The sequence below is a fragment of the Mirounga angustirostris genome, unplaced genomic scaffold (genome assembly GCF_029215605.1).
Source record: "Mirounga angustirostris isolate CCGP_5_RB_7025 unplaced genomic scaffold, mMirAng1.0.hap1 SCAF_2, whole genome shotgun sequence".
NCBI classification, from domain to species: domain Eukaryota; kingdom Metazoa; phylum Chordata; class Mammalia; order Carnivora; family Phocidae; genus Mirounga; species Mirounga angustirostris.
Genome location: NW_026991710.1, coordinates 3665886 through 3690709, shown reverse-complemented (window position 1 = coordinate 3690709; position 24824 = coordinate 3665886). Strand labels below are relative to the sequence as shown.

The 24824-nt window shown below is 59.5% G+C and overlaps 1 protein-coding gene across 4 annotated transcripts in view; it reads right to left on the bottom strand.

Annotated features, from left to right (window-relative positions):
- Positions 1–9237: 9237 nt before the first annotated feature.
- AFAP1 (actin filament associated protein 1) overlaps positions 9238–24824 on the bottom strand; it is a 139738-nt gene continuing 124151 nt past the window's right edge. For all 4 annotated transcript variants that reach the window (XM_064584235.1, XM_045881543.3, XM_064584236.1 and 1 more), the window contains 5 exons: positions 22871–22985; positions 19531–19695; positions 17730–17920; positions 14785–14946; positions 9238–13339 (listed from right to left, as the gene is read on the bottom strand). In XM_064584235.1, the coding sequence (XP_064440305.1) occupies positions 13313–13339; positions 14785–14946; positions 17730–17920; positions 19531–19695; positions 22871–22985 (660 nt within the window). In that variant the 3' untranslated portion in view covers positions 9238–13312. The remainder of the gene's footprint in view (positions 13340–14784; positions 14947–17729; positions 17921–19530; positions 19696–22870; positions 22986–24824) is intronic.

Genomic DNA, 24824 nt, shown 5'->3' with positions numbered 1-24824 from the left:
CCCGCTCTCGGCCTGGGTCAGAGACGAGGAAACACGCCCCAGGCGACCGTGTAGGCGCGTGCACGTGTCCTGCCTGGTCCAGCAGGAAGCGAGGTCCACGCGGGGTCGTGGGCGGCAGGGGAGGAGGGCCGGTGGGGCGCTGACCGCCCGACGCTCATCATCGAGAGGCTTCGCCTGGGAGCAGTGGCCCCAAACCTCAAGCTCGAGTGCTCAGACAGGGCTCCCTCCCCACAGGGCGGTGAGGCCACGGTTCTGTTTCTGGCCTTGGGTCTGGGCTCCCGCGGGTCAGGGGAGGGCGCTTGGCAGCCCCCCAACGTGTGGTCGCTGACCCTGCCGGACGCGGCCACATTCGCGCACCTGGGGCCACGAGGGTCACGACAAAGCTGCGTGCACATGGCAGCCCCGTCCGCGCACAGAGAGGACAGGCCCCGGAAAGGACTGGCGCCCTGTCCCCGTGGCACAGAGCAGGGGCCGCTTCCTATCCCACCTTGCCTGCGTCCTCACCTGTGGCCTCGCCATGGCCCCCGCTAGAGTCGGGCCTCCCAGCCGCCCCCAACTCCGTGGTGCGCGCCCTCCGACGTTTATTAGATGTGCGGACATCCCACGGGCCTCGGGTTGCGGGGATGGCCGCCAGGCGCTGCCGGGACGGCCCGATGCGTGCCCAGCACAGCAGCCCCCTTCCTGGGCCGCGGCCTGGGGGCTCCCCGGGGGCCTCACCTGCCAGGCGGGGTGGTGCTTGCCGCCCAGTGCGCCCAGACCTGCCGGTTCCCGGCGCTAAGCAGGCCGGCCCGGGCGTTTCCGGAACACGTGCCCATAGCCCACTGGCACTGCGCTGTGTCGCCATCGGACTGTTAATCACAGTTCCCGGGCTCGGCAGATGGTGCTTAGCAGTCATTCTAGAATGTGCCCTGGCCCGGTGCTGGGCAAACAGGATCACTGGTGCCGTTTGCAGTTTACACGATTATGGCCCAAACGTTCAGCTGTGTGAACGATCAACAGTATTCTGGCTGAGGAGGTGGTGGAGGGATGGTCCCTGCCAGCCCCGTGTGGATGACAGGTCCCGCGTCGTCTCTGCCCGTGCCACGTCCAGTGCGGCTCTATCCCTGTGCTCCGCAAACCCGCAGGCAGCAAGCCCACAGCACGGTGCCCCTGCCCCCGTCCCACCGTCCAGGGCCGCACGCCGCACAGAAACCGCATCACTGAACGTCCCTGAGAGTCGCCGGGCCCTCCCGGGGACCGCTGAGCTCCCGCCGGAGAAGGATGCCACAGAGCGGAGGTGGGGGGCTGCTCCAGGGGCCGCGGAGAGGGCGAGCAGGTGAGGACGGGGCACGGCCAGTGGACCCGGCCAGACGCAGGTCTTCAGGGCCGTGTGGGGACCAGGAACGGGCCGAGGACATCACGGAAGGCGAGGAAGCAGACAGCCAGGGTACATATGTAGTCATGTTTCCAGAATTTTCCTGTGACTCAGTGGAGAATTGGGACATTGGTAGCCATGTGGAAGTGAGGTTGGGGGAGGGGAGACGGAGGGAATACCGCAGAGCCCGTCCCCGGGGGGAGCAGAGGGCCTGCGCCGGGCGGGAACAGGAGGGCACAGCAGCACCTGGCTCGGGAGCTTCTCTTCCAACTGCTCTGTGTTCTCAGGGAAGCAGCAAGCGAGGCCGACAAGGGGCCCAGGGAAACAGGAGAAGGTGTGAAACTGTCCTCGGGGAGCATGAGGAAGTTAGTACAATGACTAGCAGTGAGGAGGCCCCACTGGGGATTTGAGTCACAGGGTTATACAGAGAACGTCTGGTGTGGCTCTGTGTCTCCCGGCCACATTCCCCTGCTCAGGTGTGGTGGCACATCATTGTCCTCAGGTCACAGAATGGCTGCAGTAGCTCCAGACTTGGCATCTTCGTCTCATAAAGTCTGGAGTCCCCAGTCAGGTCCCATGGCCATCCCAGAAGGAATCCTAGTAGTTCACCATCTTCCTCTTGGCTCACACGCTCCTTTACCCTCACCCTGAGCCAGAGGCAGGGCCACTGTGTGTCCCTACACCGGGGACAGAGAGCAACCCCGGAAGGCTGATGAGGATGCAGAAGTAACGCTTGTCCTGCAGTCTTCACATCGGAGCGTGGGATCAGGCACCCCACGTCCGTTCTGGGGGTGCATACACAGTGACGGTCTGAGAGGTGCCCGTGATTCATCTGGGGCTCTAGGAAAGCCGCGGGCAGAGTGGGGGGGGATGGGACACCACCTGTGACCCAGAAAACGCGTGGTCTGGAGGGAGTACTCCTCGTTCAAGGATCAGTAGGTGGAAAGAGAGGTGAGCACAGCACCGTGGGGCTGGGCAGACGACCCCACTGGCCGAGGCAGCAGTGGATTCACAGAAAAGGCCGATTTTTCTGGATGGTTTATAGAGAAAGCCGGAGGAAATTTTAGAAACTGCATGCTTTGTGACTTACTGTCACCTGCGAGAAAAGTGGAAGTGTCCAGGCCGAGCAGAAAGGGGGTCCCTGCAGCAAGACTTTGTGCAAGCTGGCTGCAAATGCGTGAGCAGGATTTACGTCTGCGTTAAAGACGACAGAGATCAGAACTCGGTCACGGGAAGCAAGCGGTGAGCCCGGACTGGGGCGGTGGAGTGTCTGTCAACCAAGAGAGGAGAAAGGGGCAGGCCGGGGAGGGACTGGGATGCAGGGTCGCTAGGAGGCCGGCCGTGGCTCAGCCCGGGTGGCGACCCCTTGGCTGGGAAGTAGAAGAAAATCCGGGATCTGCAAATGTGCCCAAACGTACAATGTGCGCGCCTCCCAGGAGAGGACAGGTCAGCTCTCCTGTCAACCCCGGGGCGGGCGGCCAGCGCTCCCGCAGCGGGTGGTGGGCCCTGCTGGTGTCCCCGCCACGTCACGGATTTATGTGAGTCATCGAGGGCTGCAGGAGGGTAAGAAGTGAGGAATCCCTGTGCACCTGCCTGAAACCGAAGGCTTGGGACCTGCAGCCAGGCGGCGGCGGGGTGAGACGCTGCTGATTCAGCCGCCTCCTGGGACCCGAGCTTGGGTCCCGGCGATTTCCAGGAGGGTCCCCGGCCGTCCCGCAGCAGCTGGTCAAGGTCGGGGGCGCTGCCGTCTTCAGTGCTGACTGATGGCTGAGATTTTCACGGCGGCTTCCTGCCCTCCTGCCCTCCTGCCCCTGCTTCCCTCCGTGGAGGCTCTCCCGCGCGGAGGGCCCGGAGTGGCTCCGTTCTCCCGACCGGGCCCCACTGACGCGGTATTCGGGGTCCGGCACGGTGGCGTCATGCCAAGGCTCCTGGAGGGGGGCGTTGCTTTCTCCTTGGTGGTCCCGATCAGCAGGACGCGGCCGGAGGCTCTGTGGCGTGCACAGGCCTCCGCACCGACGGGGAGTGGAGAGTTTACCTGGCCCCGGGAACACCTGGGCAGGTGCACTGCCGTTTGCACCAGGTGGGAGGGCCGGCTCGCGGGGCCTCCGCTGGGGGGTGTGGAATGGAAGGACGCTCGGCAGGCCGCGTGCACCCCACGCACGGGGAGCGGGGTTCATTCCCGTGAGCTATGGTGCCTGGAACAGCTTCACGCCTGGAACCGCAGCTGCAACTGCTCACCTCGTCCCCGGGTCCCGCGCTCTACCCGCCGATCCCGGGAAAGTAAGGAAGGGACGGAGACTTGACGGAGTCACCGGCCCTGCGTCCTTCAGGTCCCACATGGGGGTGGGTGGCGCTAAGGGCTGCAGTTCTTGCAGGGACCTGAGGTGGCCTTTGTCCACTGACTTAGTAAGAAGGGGACGTCTCAGGGGGCCTTCCTACGCGGTGACCCCCTGGTGCTGGAGACCAAGGAGGGTTGGTTCTTCCTGTTGCTAAGGATGGTTTCCACCTGCATATTCAGAACCGAGGGAGTCATTGTTTTTTTGTTTTGTTTTTTTTTTTTAAAGATTTTATTTATTTATTTGAGAGAGAGAGAATGAGAGACAGAGAGCACGAGAGGGAAGAGGGCAGAGGGAGAAGCAGATCCCCCGCCGAGCAGGGAGCCCGATGCGGGACTCGATCCCGGGACTCCAGGATCATGACCTGAGCCGAAGGCAGTCGCTTAACCGACTGAGCCACCCAGGCGCCCCCGAGGGAGTCATTGTGCGGTGGGCTCACCACACAGGCTGGGGCCAGACCACCGACCACCACACTCCCTGCTCTGGTGGGTGGCCTCGCTAGCACTGGGGTCCCCGGGAATCTGCCTCGGGTGAGAGCCGTGTCCGTGAAAGCCCCAGAGGGAGGATTTTTCTCTCCCTGGTGCACGGTTCTGCTGTCGGTACGTCTGGAGCCTGTTAGGAGGAAATCTACCTTGTAGATTCGGGTCAGCATCCGGCCTCAAGGGGGTGCAGCGCCCTCCTCCCCCAGGTACAAGGGGCTCGGGGATGTGACCCGCCAGGTCTGGGAAGCAGGGAGGGCCCCCAACTACAGTGGTGACGCAGCCACCCTGGTCACCGTAACTGCCAGGTCTGGAGTGCACTTGCTTTGCAGGGGCCGAGTTGCGACTTCAGCGGGCGGCCCACCTATTTCAGTCCTGGGGACACCGTGATCCGTTCCTTAGTCCCTGTGCACACCTCTGCGGGCTCAGTCACCACCGTCACTGCTGGGACCGTGCTTCCCGCCGCACGCGCCAGGCCCACGTGTCTCCGGAAGGTTCCAGCTGCCCTCCAGACTCTGCTGCCCAGGGTCCCACATCCCCTTGGAATTCGGGGACCCAGGCTCCGCGGTGACAGCCCGATTCTCAGCTCTGACCTGCAAAAACCAGCCACTACACGGTTTTCCAGAATGCTCCCTGGACCAACAGCCCTCCTCTGTGTCCCCGGTGAAGGGCGTGTCCCCTGGACGCCCTGGGTTTGAGATGATGGGGGGAGTCGCCCACATAAGTCCCAGCCTTGGGTTTCTCCCCACAGAGCACGGTTCCACGGTCCTAGCACGCTGCAAACAGAAGGCGGCATCATTCCTCGCGGCTCCCAGTCTCTGGCGGCATGTGTATTAGCGGGGTCACCCGCTTCACGTCCGTCCCCAAAACCCAGCAGCCGCAGCGAGTTCTGACCCCTTGTTCCTCGTGTGTCTGCAGCGCCCCCCACACGGCAGGTGTTCAACAAATGTGTCCTTAATGGAGAAATGAATGAAGGATTCGTTGAGCAAACAGCGTCCATCCCGCGGAGAAGACACCCCACAGCGAGGGGGGGTTTCAGCTCCATCGAAGCCCCGCGGGGGTGGCAGGAGGGCGCGCGGGCCAGCGGCCTGCCCTGGGTGCTCAGGAGGCAGACGGCCGGGCTGATGTTGAGAAGCGCAGGCGCAGCGAGCAGGGGCGAGTGTGGCGGCCACGGTCACTGTTGGTGATGCTGTTCTCACACGGTGCTTCTGGATCCAGGCAGCAAGAAGCAGAACCAGGCAGCCCGCAGCTCCCAGCCTCCAGAAACATGGAACGTGTTTAAAAACAGCTATAACAGCCCACGGGGGCAGGGACGGGGGGGCAGGGCACACCCCCGTGTGGCGGCCCGGTCCGCAGGGAGCCCCGCATTGTCCTGGGGACGCCGATTCCTAGTCGGCGAGAAAGGAAGGGGACAAACGGGAGGCGCGGCAGCCACGAGGGACATTTCCTCGTCCTTCCTGCCGGCGGTGACCCCGACCAGGAGTCGCTGTCCCCGTCCTACGACGGCTTGCGAAGTGGTCCGGGACAGGGCGGCCTGGAGGAGGGAGCCCCCGGCGCGGGGTCCTGGGGCAGAAGGCCGTAGCCCCCCAGGCGGGCAGGCGTGAGGCCCTGCCGGTCAGCCTCCTTCTATGGGTCCATTAAGGCCGGCGGTCGCCGGGGTTGGCCCTTCCCAAGGCACCAGTCCTCGTGGTGGCGTGAGGAGGCCAAGGGTCTGGAGGGGAGAGGCGGTCCTGTGGGGACAGCGGGTCACGTGCCCACCGCCGTAAAGGGGAACCGGACACAGTTTCTCAAGAGGCGCATATTTGGGGTGCTCAGGGAACATTCCCCGGGCCACCCTGGCCACCACCGCCCCCTTCGCTGGCCCAGCCACTAACGGCCGCTCCGGTCCCCAAATGACTTCACTGGGTCCCGCGGTGCGCAGCTCACACACGGCAGCCCCGGGGCTGGGGTCCCTGGCCCGTGGGTGGGGGCGAGGGCGGGAGGGCGCTTCCAAGGGCGGCGGGGGAAGGCCCAAACCCCGGGGCGCGCGGGCCCAGAGGGGCTGGCGCGAGGCTGGACACAGGTGTGGCTGCCCTTGAGTCCAGCCGGCCTCCCCGTGGCCTCCACCACCTCCCTTGGCCAGATCTGCACGGGGGCACCAGAGCTTGGAAACATGCAGAGAAGGCCACGCCCCTTCCCTGCCTGGAACCTTCCAGGGCTTCCGCGCCCAGCAGGGCAACCTGAGAAGGTGCTCAGGAGAGTTTGTGAGATGAAAATTATCTTGAGAACCATGTTGGGGCCTGGAGCCGTCATACCAGAGGCTGTGCTCGCTCGCTCAGCCCACCTTCCGTGGCTGGTCAGCCACCCCCGGAGGTACGGGACCCCCAGCGCCACAGCGGCTCAGTCCCTGTCGGCGGGATTCTGTGCATCGGACTCCCAAGTCCTTCGCAGCAACCCCCGTAGTCAGCCCCTTGCTGATGGAGGCTCCCCTGCCAAGGGAGGCGGCAGTCTGGGCCCCGTCTCCCTGAGCCTCACCGTCCCCATCTGAAGCGCGAGAGAAGCCGGTCACCGTGGTGGGAGAGCAGGGCGACCGCCAGGCTCTCCTCATGGCCCCCGGGATGCTGGGGGAGGGGTGGGGCAGACGCCGTGGAGCACCTGCCAGGGGCCGAGCGTGCCTGCGATTTACACACCTCAGCCCACTGACTTCTCGGAGCTGGCTAGCCAGAGGGGTGCTCCTGTCCCACTCTGTGGGGGTGGGGAATCCGAGAACGCGCCCGAGTCCCAGCCAGAGACCGGCAGACCTCGGAGTCCCTGCCCGTTGCCTAGGACTGGGATGGCTTAAAATGTAGGTTTTATTGTTACTCAGAATGAGAGTCCAGCAGATCAGGGGCGGGCTGCCACGGATCAGCTAAGTGTGTTGTACTCACAGTTCTCAAGAGGACGGCCACACCACGCCACATGTGGGCCACGTGGGGGAGGGCAGTGATCGGAAAGTGTGAACAGGAGCCTTTATTGCAGGTTCATGGGAAGGAGTGGGTGGGCAGTGCCGACAGGATTGGCTAGTGTGAAGAATTTCAGGGGGCTCTGGGCCGGAGGGGTGACCCCGGTTGTCTGGTACCTGGTCCTGCGGGGATAAGGGAAGGGGGTGGTGGCCCAGAGCATGGGGGCCCCATGCTGGAGGTGGTTGGGTGGTGGGCTCCAGCATGGTTGGTCAACACGTGCAGTCATGCCTGTGGGCGAGCCCCTCACCATCTCTAGGAACTGGCCTGGGAGGGCAGTCTGTCTGCCCAGGGGTGAGGCCGGCCACCCCTGTGGATAGCTCCGGGATAGACCAGCCCTCTCGGTGGTCAGGACCTGCTGGAACCAGCCCCCCTCGTCAGGAGGTGAGCGTTTGACCTGCTGCCCTGGGTCAGCCTCCCTCCTGTATTCCCCACCCCACTTCTTGACTATCTGGTCCCTTTGTATGAAAAGATAGCCATTTTTAACAGCATCGTAAAATTGATGAAGCTTCCATCATAACATTTCTGGATCACACACATCAGCTAATGTTTTCCCTGCTTCCCATTAAGGAAGCCCTTGACTTATGCCGGGGAGGCTTCGTGTCGCCAGCCCCCAAAACCACAATACGCAGGACAAATATCCCCGAGTCGTCTCCGTGGTTTGAAAAAGCAAAGGTAGGAGCTCTGGCGTCTTCTAGAAATCCAAGAGGCAGTTCCCGAGCCTTCGGCAGCCCACCAAGATGTGACCGGTATTCAGGACCTGGGGAGGGGCATGGGTTAACGCAGGTTGAATAAGCCTCCTGGGGAGACCGCTGCCCGCGTTGAACAGCTGAGGTTGGGGCCGGGAAGACCCTGCCCCCGGCTTCTGCGTCTCTAAGTGCACTGGGTGCGCTGAGAACCCCCTTCTTCCAGGATGGATGGAGAAGGCCCCCGCCCACTTCCCTTCACCATCTGTGATGTGCCCAGCCCTGCCCCCCACCACAGGGAGACAGAATTCGGGGTGAGGGGGTCCCACAGGGCCATCTGGCCCTAGACCCCGGAAGGTGGGTCTGGGTGGGCACTCGGTCACCTGGACATCCCTACGTCCCCCGCAGACACACCTTGCCCCGGGATCAGACCTGGCCTCTCCCGCTGGATAACCAGGGAGTCCTGCAGACCTCGGTCCAGTGGGCCCACTCCGATCTCCCCACCCACGCGGCACTCGCCAAGGGCCACTCCTCCGTGTGTTCTGGCCAACGCCAGGCCAGCCCAGTGGCTCGGGCCGGATCCTGCCTGTGCAAGCTCCTTCAGCTGGGACGGGCCAAGGAGGGCCCTGGGGGAAGGGCCAGCCCCCTGGGGCTGGGGGGTGCTCGCTCGGCTCGGACTGGGCATGTGCCTCTCTGGACGCCCGCAAGTGTGGCCGCAGGGGCCTGCCATGGCTGTCACTCTGACCCATTCTGGTCCCGGCCGGCAGCGGTCTTCCCCAAACCAGAGCTCGGCCATCCCACGCACACGAGGAGCCCCGGACGCGGGCCCTCCAGTCTGACCCCAGCTGCTCATCCAAACTCACCTCCGCCGCTCGCGGCCCGTGTTCCGGCTTCACCCCAGCAGCCCTGGTCCTCAGCCTCCACCCCCCCTCTGCTCCTACCGTTGCCCGCCTTGCTCTGCTCCCTGCTGAGCTCCTGTTCCAGCCCGTGACTCGCTCCAGGCCCCCGCTCCTGCACGGCCCACCCACCCGTCCTGAGGGCGGCTGCATCTTCCCCCGGGGTACGGATGTCTCCACGCGGGCCTGCGCTCCCGGGGGGCGCCTGAGAGCGAGTCCCATCTGATTCACTCCTGTCTCCAGCACCTGGCCCGGAGCCTGGCCCTCAGCAGGTGCGCGAACATTTCTTACATTGAATATTCGGGTCCGTGGACTAAAAGCCACGGGAAAACACAGTAGCTGAGGCTCTTGGGTGGAAGAAGATCCTTGCTCAGAGAAACAAAGCACAGCCCCCACCTCCTCCCTCACCTGCTCCTTCTTAACCTCCCGTCCCCGCCCCCGGGGTAGGTACCTCAACAATGTGCCCCCACTCAGCAGAGAGTAAGGCCAGAGGCAGCAAGACAGGAGGCCGGCTGGAAGCATACAGCTTTATTGAGAACACACAAACGAGGCACGCCGGGGGGCGCCAGTCCGCGGGCTACGCCGCGTGGAACAGTAGAAAAATCCGTTAGTAAAGCAGAAAACTCAGGTGCAGTGACTACAACATGGAGCAAAACGCCTGAAAACTGGTATTTCCGCTGGAAGTTTCCTTTGGTAAAAGTTCCCTATGAATTAAATATGTTGAGAAACAGAGTGAAAGTATATTTACAGTCCTTTAAAACGGGCACCGCCAACATATTTAATTAAAAAAAAATCTTCGCTGTTTCTTGCTTGTTTCTTTCAAAGAGAATTTTAAATACAAGTTTAGTTTTTTAAAAATACAGTAAGGAAATAATTACAATCTTAATATGAAAACACTTTACAACTTAGAGCCGTGGTCAATGAGTGCTAAATATCTATAATTTAAAAGTTGGTGTTAAAATTTAAAGTCACTGTTTCCTTTCTTGTTAGAAAACCGGATACAAAGATTATCCTATTAAAAACACCTTTGGTCCCTAAGAATCGCGATCTGATGATCCCATGTCGGAAAGGCCTTCCCCGGCCACACCCCGGTCACAGGTCACAGCCAGGAACACCTGCCTGAGCGGGAGGGAGGGAGGGAGGCAGCCCGCGCGGCCCGGGGCCTTGGCGGGAGAGGAGCTGCCTGCAGGGGGCGCTCGCGGGGGGAGGCTGTGCCCACCGCGGGCCACGGGGTACAGTTTACCTTCACGTATTCACAGTATCAACCCAGCCATGAGCCAGCAGTGACAACAGCAACAAAATAAGAGTAAGGATGATTCTCTTTAAAACGATGCCTCGGATTTGAAAAATTTCCCGGTAAAAAATTATTTTAGAAAAAACAAAACAAAACGAGGAAGGCAACAGTTTAACATCTGAGCGATGCCACCTTGCCGAGCCGGGGGCCGTGGACACTGCAGCCAGCCCGGGAGAGGCCGCCTGGGGGGGGCGTGCGGGCTGGGCCGCAGGGGTCTTCGCTGGCGCCAGGGGACCCGCTCTGGGCACCCACCCCGCTGCCCACCCTCCGGAGGGCCCGTTGCAGGACTGGGCGAGCAAACCCAGAGCACCGCCTGCTGTGAGGCCGCGTCCCTCCCGAGAGCGAGCCGGCAACCCCCGGGCCCCCCCAGACTCGCGCCGGGCCCCTTGCAAACCCGCACACACTTTGCAGAAGGCGGCACATCTCCAACCTGAGTGGTTTGGGGTTTCTGGAACTCGGACAGTTGAGGTGAATGAGGAGACGATCAGGTTTGGCAACACCAAGGTGTGAGAACCGGGGGAACAGGATGGGTTTACGGCATGGCGTATGCACGGTCACCCAGAGAAGACTCCGGAAAGATCCACGCCCATCTGGACCCTTCACCAGACCCACACTGGTTGCTAGGCGGTGGAACCATCCAGAAGCCCGGCGAGGGCAGGGCTGGCTGGTCTGATGCGCACAGAGGGCCTTGCCCCACCCCCTACTGACTCTGAAGAGGGGCAAAGTGACCGCTTCCCCCGTCCCACGCCGCAGGTGACACAGCGAGCCCGTAGCCACCATTTTGTTCCTGTGCAAGAGGTTGGTGAGTGACTTTAAAACATTATCAACACACAAAACTGGAGGGGATCTGAAGGTTGATGACAGCTGATCAAATATGGTGGAGGCAGAGCCCCGGGGCTGGTGCTGGGGCAGATGTGGCCCCCGGGAGCGGCCACCACGCTCCTCCACTTGGGGTCAGCATCCTGTCACGGCCCGGCCAGCGCTTGGCGAACAGGTGACCCCTCGAAGGGAATGGCACTCCTCCCCCTGGGGTGGCCTCCCGCGGCTGCCGGGCGGGGAGCTTCGGGGCCGTGAAAGGACATCGCCGCCCGAACCCCGACAAGACGTCTCATGTGTGTGTCTATTATGTACAGATATAAATTAAAAACTCTATTTATTGAACATATACAAATAAATAACTTATTTTGAAGCAAATCCTTTCACCTAACTTTCTGATCAAATCTAAGACACCGAGGGGAACACATAACATCGTGGGAGCCCCCGGGGGGCGGCCCCGCCCTCCGCGCGACCCGCTGCCGATGGCCCGGTGGAACCAGCAGGATCCGTCTAAGCTTGCGACCCTCTTTCAAGGGCTGATGGTGAGGAAAGCGAATGTGAAACCTGGGCCTTTAGACATGGAACGTGTACGCCCGGAGTCTGAGGACCAGGGTCCAAATCCCGGCTCCCGCAAACCCACGGGGTGAGGGTCCCCGAGCTGCCTGGGGTCTCCCCGGCTGTGCGGGGCCGCAGTCAGGGGCATGGGCCGCTCACGTTTTCCCTCCTAACAGTCGAAACCTGCTAGCTGCTTGGGCCAAGTTGGCTGTCAAGCAGGGTGACCCGAGCGCCTCACTTTGAGAAACCTTATTGGACCAGAAGGCAGCAAAAATCTACAATGGATCAAACTGTTTCCTTTTACAGAAAATCAGCTTCGTAGAATGCAAGGCGGCCGAGCTTCCCACACAGACAACAGGACAGGACTCCTCCCGACAGCACCAGGAAGATGGGCCCGGAGGCTCTGGGGGGCGTCCTCCCTCCATTTCCTGGGGGTGCTAGCGTGGGAGGGGGGCCCGCGTCTCTGCTGGGCTCTGCTCCAGCCCCCGCCCCCTGCTGGAAACTGTCCCCTGCGCGGGAGGCTGCTCACCCTCTCTACAGCCAAAATCGCACGCAGCCACGTGGGCCCCGAGGGCCCTGACTGACTCTGGGTGACTCCACGCCTAAGGAAGGCCTGCAGCAGAGGGGCCGAGCCCAGGAGGGACTCTGGAGGCGTGCCGGGGGAAAGCCCGGAGACCATTTCTCGCCTTCTATCCCTATAGTTGGTAGGGAAGCTTCTGGATGAAAGGCTCGCACCCTAGGCTCCTGAATCTCAGCAGGAGGCGCCCCCCACACGTGTGTGCCTTGTGCCCCTGAATCCGTCTGCAGAGGGACCCTGGCGTGACCGACTCTCATGTCATCTGGGGTTGCATCTCCCCATAGCTGAGAATCCCTGAGAGGGTCCCTCTGGAGGCCCAGCAGAGTTAGGGTGCGGAGACCCGGCCTCGGCACGCCGGCCTGGGAGCAGCCCTGGGGCACTCGCACTCCGGGCCTGGCTTCGCAGGCGGGGGACGGGGGCCCGGGGAGCGACTGGAAGCTCTTGTCCTGCTCGGGATGCTATGGTTCTGTGGCCGAGCGACTTCCAGAACCTGCTTCCCTCTCTGGGGACGGGCCCTCCTGTGAGTGGAAGTCGCACCGTCATCCGGTGAGGCCACCCATGCTCCGCGGGTCACCTGCAGGTTCTGAGGGGCAGGTGGGGTCGGGGACACTGGGGAAGGGGAGGTGGGGACACACACTAGTGAAGCAGCAGAAACACTCTGCCGCCTTTCAAAAGCAGTACAAATAATAAAATATGATACAGAATCTCTGAAAAACCCTTAGAGCTAAGTGCAACACACGCTAAAAAAGAGAAGTTTTTAAAAAGTGTAAAAAGAATGGCAGCTTTTCACGTCATGGTGACAAAAGCATTTGTCCAGAGAAAAGACAGTTAAAAGGTAACAGATGCTTCACAGATCGGGTTTCTCACACGCCCGCCTCTGGTGACGTGGGGCACGGGCACGTGGGGAGGGGATGCCGAGACACAAGGAGGGCAAGCTGCTCGGGACCCCGGCCCTCTCTGCAGACGGGCAGGGGGCCCCGGGGCCTGCGAGGGGCCTCAGCGGGGGGCACGGGCCGGTCACCTGCAGTCCGGGGGCGGGGACGGGGGGACACTGGGGAAAGCACTCACTGAGCTCGGTAAAAAGATGCAGCTTCTCATCTGCCAAAGGACTCCTCTACCTCCCTTTCTGCTCCTCAACAGAGAGAGGTGGAAACCCAAGTGTTACAAGTGAATTTCTTTAGAGGGGACGAGTACAGTAGCAAGAAGACGCGCGGGAGGGTCTGGGCGCTGGTGGTGTCGGGGCTCAGTCACAAACCCTGGCGTCCTGCGTGGTGGCCACGCGGGCGGAGCTTCCTGCGGCGGCGGCGGTGGCGCCTGCGAGCAGGGCGTCCTGCCGTCCCTCTACGTCCCGTTCTTCAGCTCCCATTCCTAAGTGTGGCGAGAGGAAAGGCAGGGTCAAAGCGCAAGGCGCCAGGAGACAGGGCTGCACCCGTGGGCCGTGTGCGAACCGGTACGGCGGCCGCTCGGAAGTCTGGGAATCACCATCTGAGCCGGGCATTAGATCAACGAGGGGCCCATTGTCCCAGAGCCGAGAGGCCAAGCCCCGCCCCTGCCCCCAGCCGCGAGTCCCGTCACTGTTCTCAGGAGTCCCTTCCTGAGGCTGTGGGCACGGTTCCTGGACCCGCGAGCAGGGACGGCTAGGTCCCTCTGGGAGTGTGGCCGGCCTCGGCGTCGCCGTGCATGAGCCTGCCGAGACCCCGCACCCCGCGTTTATCACAGAGAAGTGGCAGGAGCTGCAGTCCCCAAGCCGGTGGCCGCCGAGCACCCACGGGACACACAGCTCGTGCAGGGGCTGCAGCAGCTGAACCGTAGGTCTGACTTGACAGGAAAGAGACCAAGTGAGACGCTTTTCCTGCCCTTCTCATCTGCAAACAGTCAGGGGGACTGCACTGACAGCTCCAGCCCAAGACTCCGACAGGCAATACGCGTCCCCCGCACGTGTGCTAATAGGTACAGGCCCAGAATGCCCCACGCCTGCCAAGAAAAGGAACAGAAATGCGCGGCAGCCCTTCCTTCCCCAACTGCAATTGCCAATACACGCAGGCTTTAAGCGCGTGCCGGGGAGGACACGAGGTCTCGACGCGTCTGCAGCCACGGCCTCCAGGGCCACCCCGAGAGCACGCCAGGGCGCTGCGGGGCTGCCGGTCACCGTGCTCCCTGACAGAGGCCGCCTCTGCGAGAACCACAGACTTCTAGCCAGTTTGGACCCGGTTCTGAAGTGCCCCGGGAACAAAGGTAACGACAGCCACGCAGGGCCCGGAGGCAGTGGAGGGAGGCCGCCCGCCCCCATACCCTTCAGAGCAAATTAAATTCATCTGATGAATTAATTCTTCCGAAGTATGACTTTTCTGTATGACACGCTTGCAGTTACTACCGTCACGAAGTGTTTGCTTTGATAACTATAAATGGTTTTTAAGTTTTTGCAGCGTTTTAAGTTCTACATCAAAGCTTGTCAGGGCCGATCCCATGCGGAGCCTGGAGACCACAGGGGCCCGGGGGGGTCATCGTGCGCCCCCAACACCACTGACAAGGCGGGGGGCAGCACGGGCTGGAGGAGAGTCTAGGCCTGGACTCTCTGTGAAGAAGCCCACTCCAGCAAGGAAAACCCAGGTGCGCCCAGAGCCGCTGCTTCTGACACCGCCTGGTAAGCGCCTTGCCGTGAGGTTCCAGACTTTTCGCCTTTGAAAAGGAGGCCCCCTGAAGGAGGCTGGGACTGTGGGGACCTGGGAGACAGCACACGGATCTCCCCTGTCCCTCCCACTTGGCCAGTCTGCCGCAGGGCAGGTGTCCCCACCGCGGGACAGCGAGCTCACCTTGGCCTTCCGCAGCACGTGCCCCCGGCAGGGGGAGCCGCCCGCCGGCTGGCTCTTCCTCAGCACGGCCGCGCTGTTCACCGGCACCGGGCCCTCGGCATCGCTGGTCTCGCAGCTGGACATGGGTGAGCTCTCCAGAGTCCGATGCCTAAACACGGGAGACTGTCGATGCAGAGAGAAGACCCCGTGTGAGGTGTGGTCTCCAGGCCCGCGGCGTGTCCCAACGGGACAACTGCTCATTTTAAAGAAAACACACGGGTTTGGGCAACAGGCAAGAATGGTAACAATAATGACCCCACGTGGTCAGCACAGGTCTGGGAGCACCTTCTACTGGTCGGTGACAGACTGGACGGCTAGTGGTGCCGCGGGGTGGGTAGGGGGCCCCGCCCTGTCCCCTTGCACCCTCTGCACCCTGCTTTGTGCCCACAAAGAGCTCTATGTCTGCAGCCGCCCTCGACCACCGGGCAGCACAAGTCTCTGGGCCTGTGGCCCGCACAGCGTGGCCCCAGCCCGACGATCCTGAGGCTCCCAGCCGTCTGCAGCACATGCGGGGCCCGGAGGCCAAAGGAAGACATTTTCTGAAGACCTGAAGTGGAGCGGAAAGGCCCGCCCCGGCCCCCCCAGGAAGGTGCAGGCTCCCGCACAGGCAAGAGCACTGGCAGTGAGCCAGGCCGCCCGACGAGGCCCCGGGCCCACACTCGCTGTCCCTGCCGCACAGCGTGTGACCCGGAGACGCGGGCTGGGTTGTATGGCGCACCGCTGAGCAGAACATGACAGTGGGGCACTTCGGGCCCCCACCGGGGGCTGCTGACCCTGAGCACCAAGCAGCCAGCTTCACCCACGTTCTGGTTTACTGGGAAATGCTTCTGGGAGGGAGCGCGGGGCGGAGCTGCTGGCAGGGAGGAGAGACCTCCTCTCCCTCTCTGGCAGAGGCCGCGCTGGGTCTGCGAGGCAGCGCGTCCGATGAGCCACGTTCCGGGGATGAGGTCTAGGCGGGAAGTGCGGGGAGCTGCCCGTTCCAGGACGGAAGATGGCAACGCAAGTCCCAGGAGGGCCCTCCCACGAGAAGGAGCCACCAGGCCCCACGGTCTGGGTGGGGAGGCTCAAATAGACCCGTCCTAAGCCTTCGGAAGGACAAGCTTGGCTATTTGGGCCAAAAGAGAGAAGACCTGACAAGTGGGACCCAAGATGGGGACCTTGGGGGATACGGAGTCAGCCCTGGAAAGAGGGGAGCCCCGAGGGAGTGTGGGGTCATCACTAGAAAGGGGGACCCCTGGGAGGACGTGGGTCACCACTAGAGAGAGGGGACCCCCAGGAGGATGCGGGGTCACCAGATGAAGAAAGTAGGTAGCTTGGAGAGATGCCTGAAATCGGAGACAGGGGCGAGGGAGGGGATTTGTAGTTTGGAGATGACCTTAGGGAAAGACGGTTCAGCGAGTGGAGGAGAGAGCAGGTGAACAGGACACTGTGGGAACTGACAACAATCTTAAAAGATTTGGAAGGGGAGGGGTAGAAGGTAGGAGGGCGGCTGCCGGGGGTTGGGGGCGGGGCCAGAGTCCAAAGAATGGGTAAGGGCTCAGAAGGGAAAGAGTGGGGAGGAGAGCCTGGGATGGCAGGAGACCCCCAGGGGGTGGTGCAGCCACCCCTGCAGGAGGCCAGGGCCCGTGGGGTCCACAAGCCCATGTACCTCCAGCACAAGCCCCACCTCCAGTTACAGCGGACCTCACTGTGCCGGGTCCTGTGCAAGCAGGATGCGGAGACGCCAGGGGGGCCAGCCCTTGCACGCCGGCTCCCGGCACACCCGCCCACCCTGCGCCCCGATCTCACAGCGGGAATCCACGTGGACACTCACATAACCTGCAGCCTCCTCCCTTGCCAGAGCACAGGCTCCACGAGGGTGCCCTGTGCCCGGGAGAGTGCCCGTCACCCCGCAGGTGCACGGCCTGGGTACGTATGCATAAGTTGTTGAATGAACAAACGAATGAATACACGAGCTAACAAATCCACGGATGATGAACCCACACGTCTTCGGCCAGACACTGTGCCAGGAGCTGTTACAGATGCAACAATGTCATTATCCCCATTTTGCAGATGACCAAGCGAGGCCTCGGGAAGGGAGGTGACCCCAAACCCTGCCTATCTGACCCCCGAGCCTGCTTTCCTACAGGCTGTGGCTTGTGTTCCAGGGTCTGGTTCTTGCTGCTAGATCCAGCTCTGCCAGGCGACGGCTGACTCTTCAACGTCGAGGGATCGCCGGTGGAGAGGGACGGGGGTTGGAGTTCCTGAGCGGGACAGGTGTAAGGCGGGTGGCAGGATTTCAGGGAGGTGGGGGCGGAGGGCTGCGGGGTGTCCCTGAGACCAAGCCTGCGTCCAGGGCTGCCCGGCTGGCCGCTGTGTTTAGGTGGCTTCCCATCACTTCTCTGGGCCTCCGCCTCCTGGTTTGTAAGATGGAAGCGGTGACATGTGACTCCCCAGGCCCCAGGGACCGTGATAGCATTGCCACGAGCGAAGGACAGCAGTAACTTCTCAGTGACCGTTAGTCCAACGAGAGTGAAGGTTAAGTCACTGCAGGTGGTAATTCGTGCTGGAAAGTGATTCCCCCTCGTTCTGTGAGATCCAAGGGGGAGGCCGTGTTTCCTGCCTGTGTTTCCCGGCCCCTGGCAGGGTTCCCAGGACGTGCTGCACGTCTCAATAAAATCGGCTACATTGGATTAAGGTCTCTAGCTAATGAACTGGAATCGAATCAGGACATGTTTCAAAAGGGATAAGAAGAGCTGTGCCTCTGATCAGCGGATCGGAGGAGGGAAGGGAAACGGGCTCATGTGCCCACCATCGTTGCATGCACGGAGAGAAGCAAATGCGGCGTCGGCCGCTCAGAACACAGCCAAGAGTGCGTCCGAGGCCGACACGTGGCTGGGTATTTGCTGGGCGGGCGCAGACCTTACCTGCGGGCTCGACGTCCCCGACCTGGGCTCGATGGCCAGCCCCAGGGTGACCCCGCCGGCCAGGGCCTTCTTCAGGCTCTCCGTGACCTCCGTCAGCTCGAGCTCTAGGTTGACGCGCTCTGCCTCCTTCTGCTTACACTCCTCCTCCAGCCTCTTCAGCTTGTCTTCCAGAACCACCTGGGTCTTCCTGCCTGAAACCCCGCAGACACACTGTTGCTGCAGCCGTGGGCGAGGGTCTCGGGACGGAGGACACACACTGGGCCCCCTCACAGGACCCCCGCGGAACTCTCTGGCTTGAGCGGCCCTGACCTGGGCCCTTTCTACAAAACTCAAGTTCAGCTGTTCTTTACAAGAGCTGAGGCCCTTCCTGACCACTCCGCTCTCCCGCAGCTGGAAGACTTGACCTGGAAGCCGGAGCCCTTGATTCTCACAAATCCCAGAATTCTAGGCCCGGACCTCCGTATGCTCACCTGAACACACGGACTCTAACCAGATGGCCTGCAGAGGCGCTGAGGACTTGAGAAGTCTGGCTATTTTCCTGTTCTGATGTTCCCACCCGCTATTCCTGAGTCCTCTCTCTCTCTCGCCCGTAGTCGACTACAATAAGCTTGCACCCCCAGGGCTCCACAGCACACTCACTGCATGCCTTTTATTTGAAATGTGTTTCAGTGACGCAAGGAGGCAGGTCATGTACCCGCTGCACATGCAGGAAGACGGATTCCGAGGGGTCGCCTGACTTCCGTGCGTGGCCCTGGCCTCTAATGCTCACAGCATGGGAGCTGGTCTAACCTCTCTGCATCTTCGCTATCCTGCAAACTTGAAACAGAAGAAGGAAGAAACCCTCCTTCTGTCTTGTTGGCCTGGAAGGTCCCTAACTCGGCCTTTGGTCCCCCTGCGGGTGGCTGGACACCACGTCCCGTCCCTCCTATGGGTTATCTCCCACCCCCTCAGCCTATACCTAACCTCCCACACTTCAAACTCCAAAAGCAGTTCCTGTCATAAAAGTCACTGAGGTGCAAAGTGCGGAAGGACCGGAAGCGCTGACAGACTGTTTCTGGTGCAGGTGCACCGACTCCTCCTTCCTGGTCCTCTGCACCCCTCTGAGGCCTGCCTAATCCAAGCCTGAAGAGTGGGTCTTGCCCAGGATAAGAGCCAGTCTTGAGCTGAGGTGACTACATTAAACAGGTCCATCCCCAGAACCAGGAATCACATCCCCAGCTCCTGCCGGCAAGAACAAACAAGCCTGAGCCAGAGACACCCCTCTGGTCCCGACTCGGTTCTCCGGCAGCTGCCTTCGGTCTGACTTCCCCTTTGAGAGTGTCTCTGCTAACCTGGCCTATTTCCCCACTCCCTTCCAAGAATCCAGACACTGTCCCTTCTCGGGGCTCGGAGGGCTCCTTCTGCCCTGCAGAGACCTCTTACCTGGGCTCCTGCATCTTACTGTCCCTGTGGACTGTCCTCCTGCCAACAAGCCCCCAGCTCCTTCATCAGACACATGACCTGAAACTCCTGAGCATCTCTGTGCTGACACCTGAGGCTGGGACGGCTCCCAGGACCGCCAGCTCCACGAGCAGGCGAGCAGGCTGAGGGGCAGTCCCGGCCTCCTCTTGCCTGTTCCACGGTCCCCCCGCCGTGGCACCTGCCCCGGGCTTACCCGCAGTGCTTCCAAACATAAGCAGCACCACCTGGGGAGATGCAGTCTTACTGAGGTGAGAGGCCGTGGGCAGAACGGGAGGAAATCGAGGCGCTAACCCAAGGAGGTACCCAGGCCGGCTGGAAGCGCAGCCCCCCACCCCCGTACCAGCGTTCACTTCAATGGCGGCTCTCAGGTCTCTCCTCTCTTTCCGGAGCTGGGCCAGCCTGTTCCGCAGGGTCTCCTTCCGCTTTAGCAGCTCCTCTTCTTTACTCTGCAACCGCTTGGCATCGGCTTCAACCCGGTTCTTGCCATATTTGTACTGGTCAGCATCTTAGGGTGGAAAAAAGCAGCAAAAGAAAATTAGGTTTAACCACATAACAGGCTAATTCATAAAGCCTGTTTAAAATCAGCCAGTGCAGAGAAAGAAACTCTAATCTGGTTATTTCACTAGTTCAGTAAGAAAAAGAATGGGACCAGTTTGAACAGAGTAGAAAGGTGAGTAGTTCAAATTTCCCAGTGCAGTTAAGAAAATGAGAACAGAACATGAGGACGTCCCTTTAACTCCCTGTCCTCTGAGGCAGTGGGGCTGGGATGAGCACCCTATCATCATCGAGGGTCGCCTCTTTCTCTGTTATTTTTCAGAACGCTTCGGTAACACGACCACCCCGGAGCCCGGTGCCCACGCAGTCTGGCTCTGGCCGACCCGACGGCAGCTCTGCTCTGTCCCCTGCGCCGCGGTCGGTGCCGCCTGCAGCGAGCGCTCAGACATCCACTGAGTGAGCGAGTGAAGAACAGAGAGCTCGGGGAGTCCTCGCAGGGCGGCGTCCGGGCCCGACCGGCTGGGTCAGAGCCCCAGCTCGCCGCGTCGGCCGCGTGACCTGCAGCAAGGCCCCTCGCCTCTCTGTGCCTCAGTTCCCTCATCTGTGACGCGGTCATTCTCAGGGTTGTGACGAGGGTCAACTTAGTGTCTACGAAGCACTCGGAGACAAGCACAAGATGGGGATGCCACCGCTGCTCATTAAATAAAAGGAATGAGTGAAGAAGAGGAAACCAGTCTTCAGGAAACCCCTCTGAGATTTGGCCAGTGTCACACCACTAATTGATGTCACCTTAAAATCCCCACCCCAAGCTCCTCTTCTCTAATTATGTTGGTCTCTTGATAATACTAAGTTAGAAGGACCCTCTCTGGAAAAAGACCTTGAAGAGATGAAGACGTCACAGGCGTGACGGAGGCCCACCGATTTCGGGCCTTCCACTGGGCAGAAGCGTGGGGTGAGGGTTCCCAGTGGAGGCGTGGGCCAGGCAGGCAGCCATGGCTCTGGGCCGGCAGCTAATCTCCTGAGCCTCAGCTTCACCCTCTATAAAGCAGAAGTGGGAAGGCCTACCTTGAGGTTTAAAGAAACGTGCTATGTGTACCTAAAACCCATCTCAGAAACCATGTGATGCCTGGGGCAGGGTGGACCCTCCCTGGCAGCTCTAATCACTGTCGGTGACAGCTGAGTCCCCAGAGCCCTGTCCACTCAGAGACCATGGCCAGCCACTTCCAGCACCCGTCCTAGATGAAGTCACCGAATCCCGCAACGCAAACCGGCACGATGGCGATGCAACCGTGTTTATGAAGGCAGGTGCAAAATCTTCTGTCCCCAGTGCACCTCCCTTCACTAAAAACAAACAGAAAATGCACACACAGAGCATGATGTTAAAAGGATCCCAGCGTGGGGATAACAAAAGGAACAATTTGAAACAAAAACACTGCTATTAGCGGCCAGGGTAAGGATATGTTCCATAGACGATGTCCAAAACCTGTTCACCTCTTTCTGATTGGAGATGCTTTCCCAATAAACCTGTATGTAATAACCTATAAATATCCACATCTTTTAGTCCCCATGCAGTCAAGCCCATCCAGTCTACAATGCAACTGGCTGAATTCAGCAAAAACACAGAATGCAATTATTTTTCTCTTTTGTCACCATTAGATGTCACCAAAGTTAATAAAGATTCCCTATAGAAGGTCTCATGAAATAAAGGAATAAATCACCTAGGAAATGAAATGAGCACAGTAACTGGGAGAGAAGCTATGGAGAAGAGATCCCGTGAGGTTCGGGTTCTGCGTAGCAGAGCTTTTGGGCACGAACTCTTTCCTTACCCCACCCGGCCCTCCCCAAACGCACGGCACTAAAACACTAAAATTTTAAGTGACTATAAATATACCCAATTGCATCAGGGAAATAAGATTTGCCAGTAAGATGAGGTCAAAGTAAGTCATCACAAAGTAAGTGATCCAACTAGCTTCCGACCTGTCTGCTTGAAATGCATGTTTGAGGACGAGGGAAGTGTAGACAAGCGCATGGACGGAATACAGGTTCCCTCGGGGCGGAGGTCCAAGGCTCACCCGTGCGTGTGGCCAAGGTAAGGCCGGCCTCTCCCTCCCCATGTGTTCTCAAACTGAATGCCCATCACGGTACCAGCGGGCCAGTAAGTCAAGGAGGGGTGACTGACTGCAGCCAGCTGGCTGGCCTCATCTTCACTGACGCGGAGACTGGTCTACCGGCAACATGCCGCCAGATTCAGGAAGTGTAGACACGACTTCCCCAGAGATCCTATTAAACCCATCACCGGAGTCTAACTCACATCCTCCTCCCCACCCACGTAGGAGCTCCCAAACCTCATAAAGGCCTGCGGATCTGCCTTCTCCGTGAGCCCAAAGCAGCTCGATGCCAACGGCCCGCCTGCCTGCGCAGCCTGAGCGGCAAGCTGAGTGCCTCACGCGGGGTCCGAGCTGCCCGGCCGGCCAAACGACCGGGCCCCTCACCGGGGCTGAAGCAAACACGCCTGCGTGCAGGGCTGTCACCTAACACGAACCCATCTGTGGGGCAGGAAGGGCACCAGGCGCTCACTCGGGCGGGCCGCGTCCTCACTTGCGTCTTGCTGCTTCTCTGCTCAGCCCCCTGCCGGACTCGGGGCGTGAAGCCGGGTCGCCCCTCTGGTTCCGTCACCGGCCGGCTGTGAGGCGTGGGGGTACCTCGGCCTCTCAGAGAGGATTTCTGCCCTTGCACGATGGGGCAGGGGATAACACCTGCCTGCTCACGAGGCTGGAGAAGGAACGGGAGCCTGTCCAGATCAGCTCGCAGACCACAAGGCGCGGCAGGATCGCGCGCCCCTTCTCGACCCTTACGCTGCTCTTGTGCTTGGAGGCCCGTGTGGCACCTCGATTCCTCCAGTCCCAGAAACCACAGCAGCCACTTGTCTACACCTCCCACATGGGGAGCTGAGCTTAGAGCGTTTACACGGCTCAACAGAAGTCACTAAGTCCCCAACAGATCAGGGACCCGAAGCCCCGGGCCCCCTGCACCTTTATACAATGGTCATAAAGGCTGGGTTAAAAACCGTCATCCTTCTTCAATCCGGCAAGGAGGGAGGGTGACGATGAAGAGTCCCCTCTGACGGCCTCACCTCTGCAAACCACGCCTGAAACCAGAGCCGAGAAGCTGAACGATAAACTTACTTGAAGATGTTCGCTTCACGCCGGCTGCCGAATCCACCTTTTTTTGCTGGCTGCTCAGAGTCTTCCCTTTTCCCGGAACCCCATTGGAAGCTACTGGGGGCTTTTTACCCTTCAACTGTTGAAATAAACACATAAGAAAATTAAAAACCAAACAATAATAATAATAATAAAAAAACAACACCATCTTTTTTTCAGTAAATTGTCTCAGTCCCTGAGTCTTTCATATAACTAGCACGCACAGGAAAAATGAAGGGAGTAGGACGCCAGCCTGGTTTCCAAACACTGAGCTGCTGTGGTTTTGCTGTGCAGGTTAGGCGGGTCTAGCACTGAGGTCCAAGGTAGGTAGAACTTGGACGTCTCCAGCTGGGATGCAATAAAAGTTATATAGATTTCCATCGGGAGATCATAAATGCTCACCAAGAAATTGGCACAGGCAGTTGGGTATCCAAGAGCATTTGGCTGAGATTAGTAAAAGTCTGTGTTTCTAAAAGTGAACAGCTTTTCTTTCCAGGGGATGCTCTTTAGGGGAGCGGCATGGCTGAGCAGCTCTGCAGCTGACTGATGTCCTCACGGGACAGAGGACTACCTTCTGATTCCCTGACGGGTCAGAGGAGGGAGGCAAGGGGAGAACACAGGACCAGTACGAACGGGGTTTGAAGTAGCCACAGGTTCTTAAAACACATGCGATAGCACGTCTGCCCCTTTGCGGCGAGCCGACAAGTGCCTGTATACCCTAGCTGTGCCATCCGTCGGGCTTGGTGGCAAGTGTTGACGGTTGCTGTTGCTGTGGGCCTCGCTCTGGGGAGCCAGACCTGCATTCAGATTCTGGCTCTATGAGTTGGGACATGCTGAGCCAGTCCTTAAAACTTTCTGAGCTTCCAATTGCTCATTAAAAAATAAATAAATAAATGAAGATACCGAATCCTCCCCAGAGCATTCCTAAAAAGGTCAGGTGACACGCCAGACAGGTGTGGCATACTGTAGGTGCTCAATATTTGGAAGGTGTCTCCATTAAACAACAGGTGCCCTATCAGAATGACCAAATGAGCACAGGAAAACTAAACGTACTATAACTCATCTTACAAACACGTTCCTACTTAAAATAGTAAAAATGAATAAAAACAAGCACGTAGAAACAACATATCAGATCATTCCAAACTAATCTGGGGACAATCCAAGAATGAGGTGGCGTATTTCGTTCCATGACTTCTACCTAAGAGAACCTCAATGCCAACAAAAAAGTAAGTACGTGTTCACTTAGTGAATCTTCAGAGATCTGAGCAGCTGTGGTTAAAAATCAGAAACAAACAAATCCTGTGCTGTGGTCTGATGGAGTCCATGGGTTGGGGGGAGTCCATGCGTCGGGGGGAGCTGCCGTAAGCCACCACTATGTGAAACGCTAGGACCCTACCAGGCACTCGGTGTTTCCTAAAATTACCCAAGAAACGGAGGGAAAAGAGTATAATTTAAAGTGTACCCATCTGCTTTATGTTTGCAGAGTATTCTCATGCTATGGCGCTTGGATTTGTGTGCCAAGCACACAGCATTCTTTGGTGGAAAGTGCGTGAACACACAAGATTAGCATTTACACGGAAACGTCATTGTTTGCCATAACTGTGGGGTACAGAGCAGATGGCAGTTCAACCCCAAGGTTATTTATCATTCAATCATAATCCAAAATCCTCATTACCGTCTACTCGGTTTTAGGCATTCCACTTTCAGACTCGATACAGAAAAACCCTGTAGTACCCTGAAAATCCTGCTTAACGTGTGAAGATCGAAAGCAATTACTACCTGGAGTCCAGCATTGCTCGTGTACCTGTGACAGAAACGAACCTTCTGGAAAGTTTTATTGTCCCTGTCCTTTTTTTTTTTTTAAATCTTTGGCTTTAGTCAACGTAACGCACCAAATTCACTGGGGAATTTTCCAAGAATAGAAAGAGAGCCAGATTTA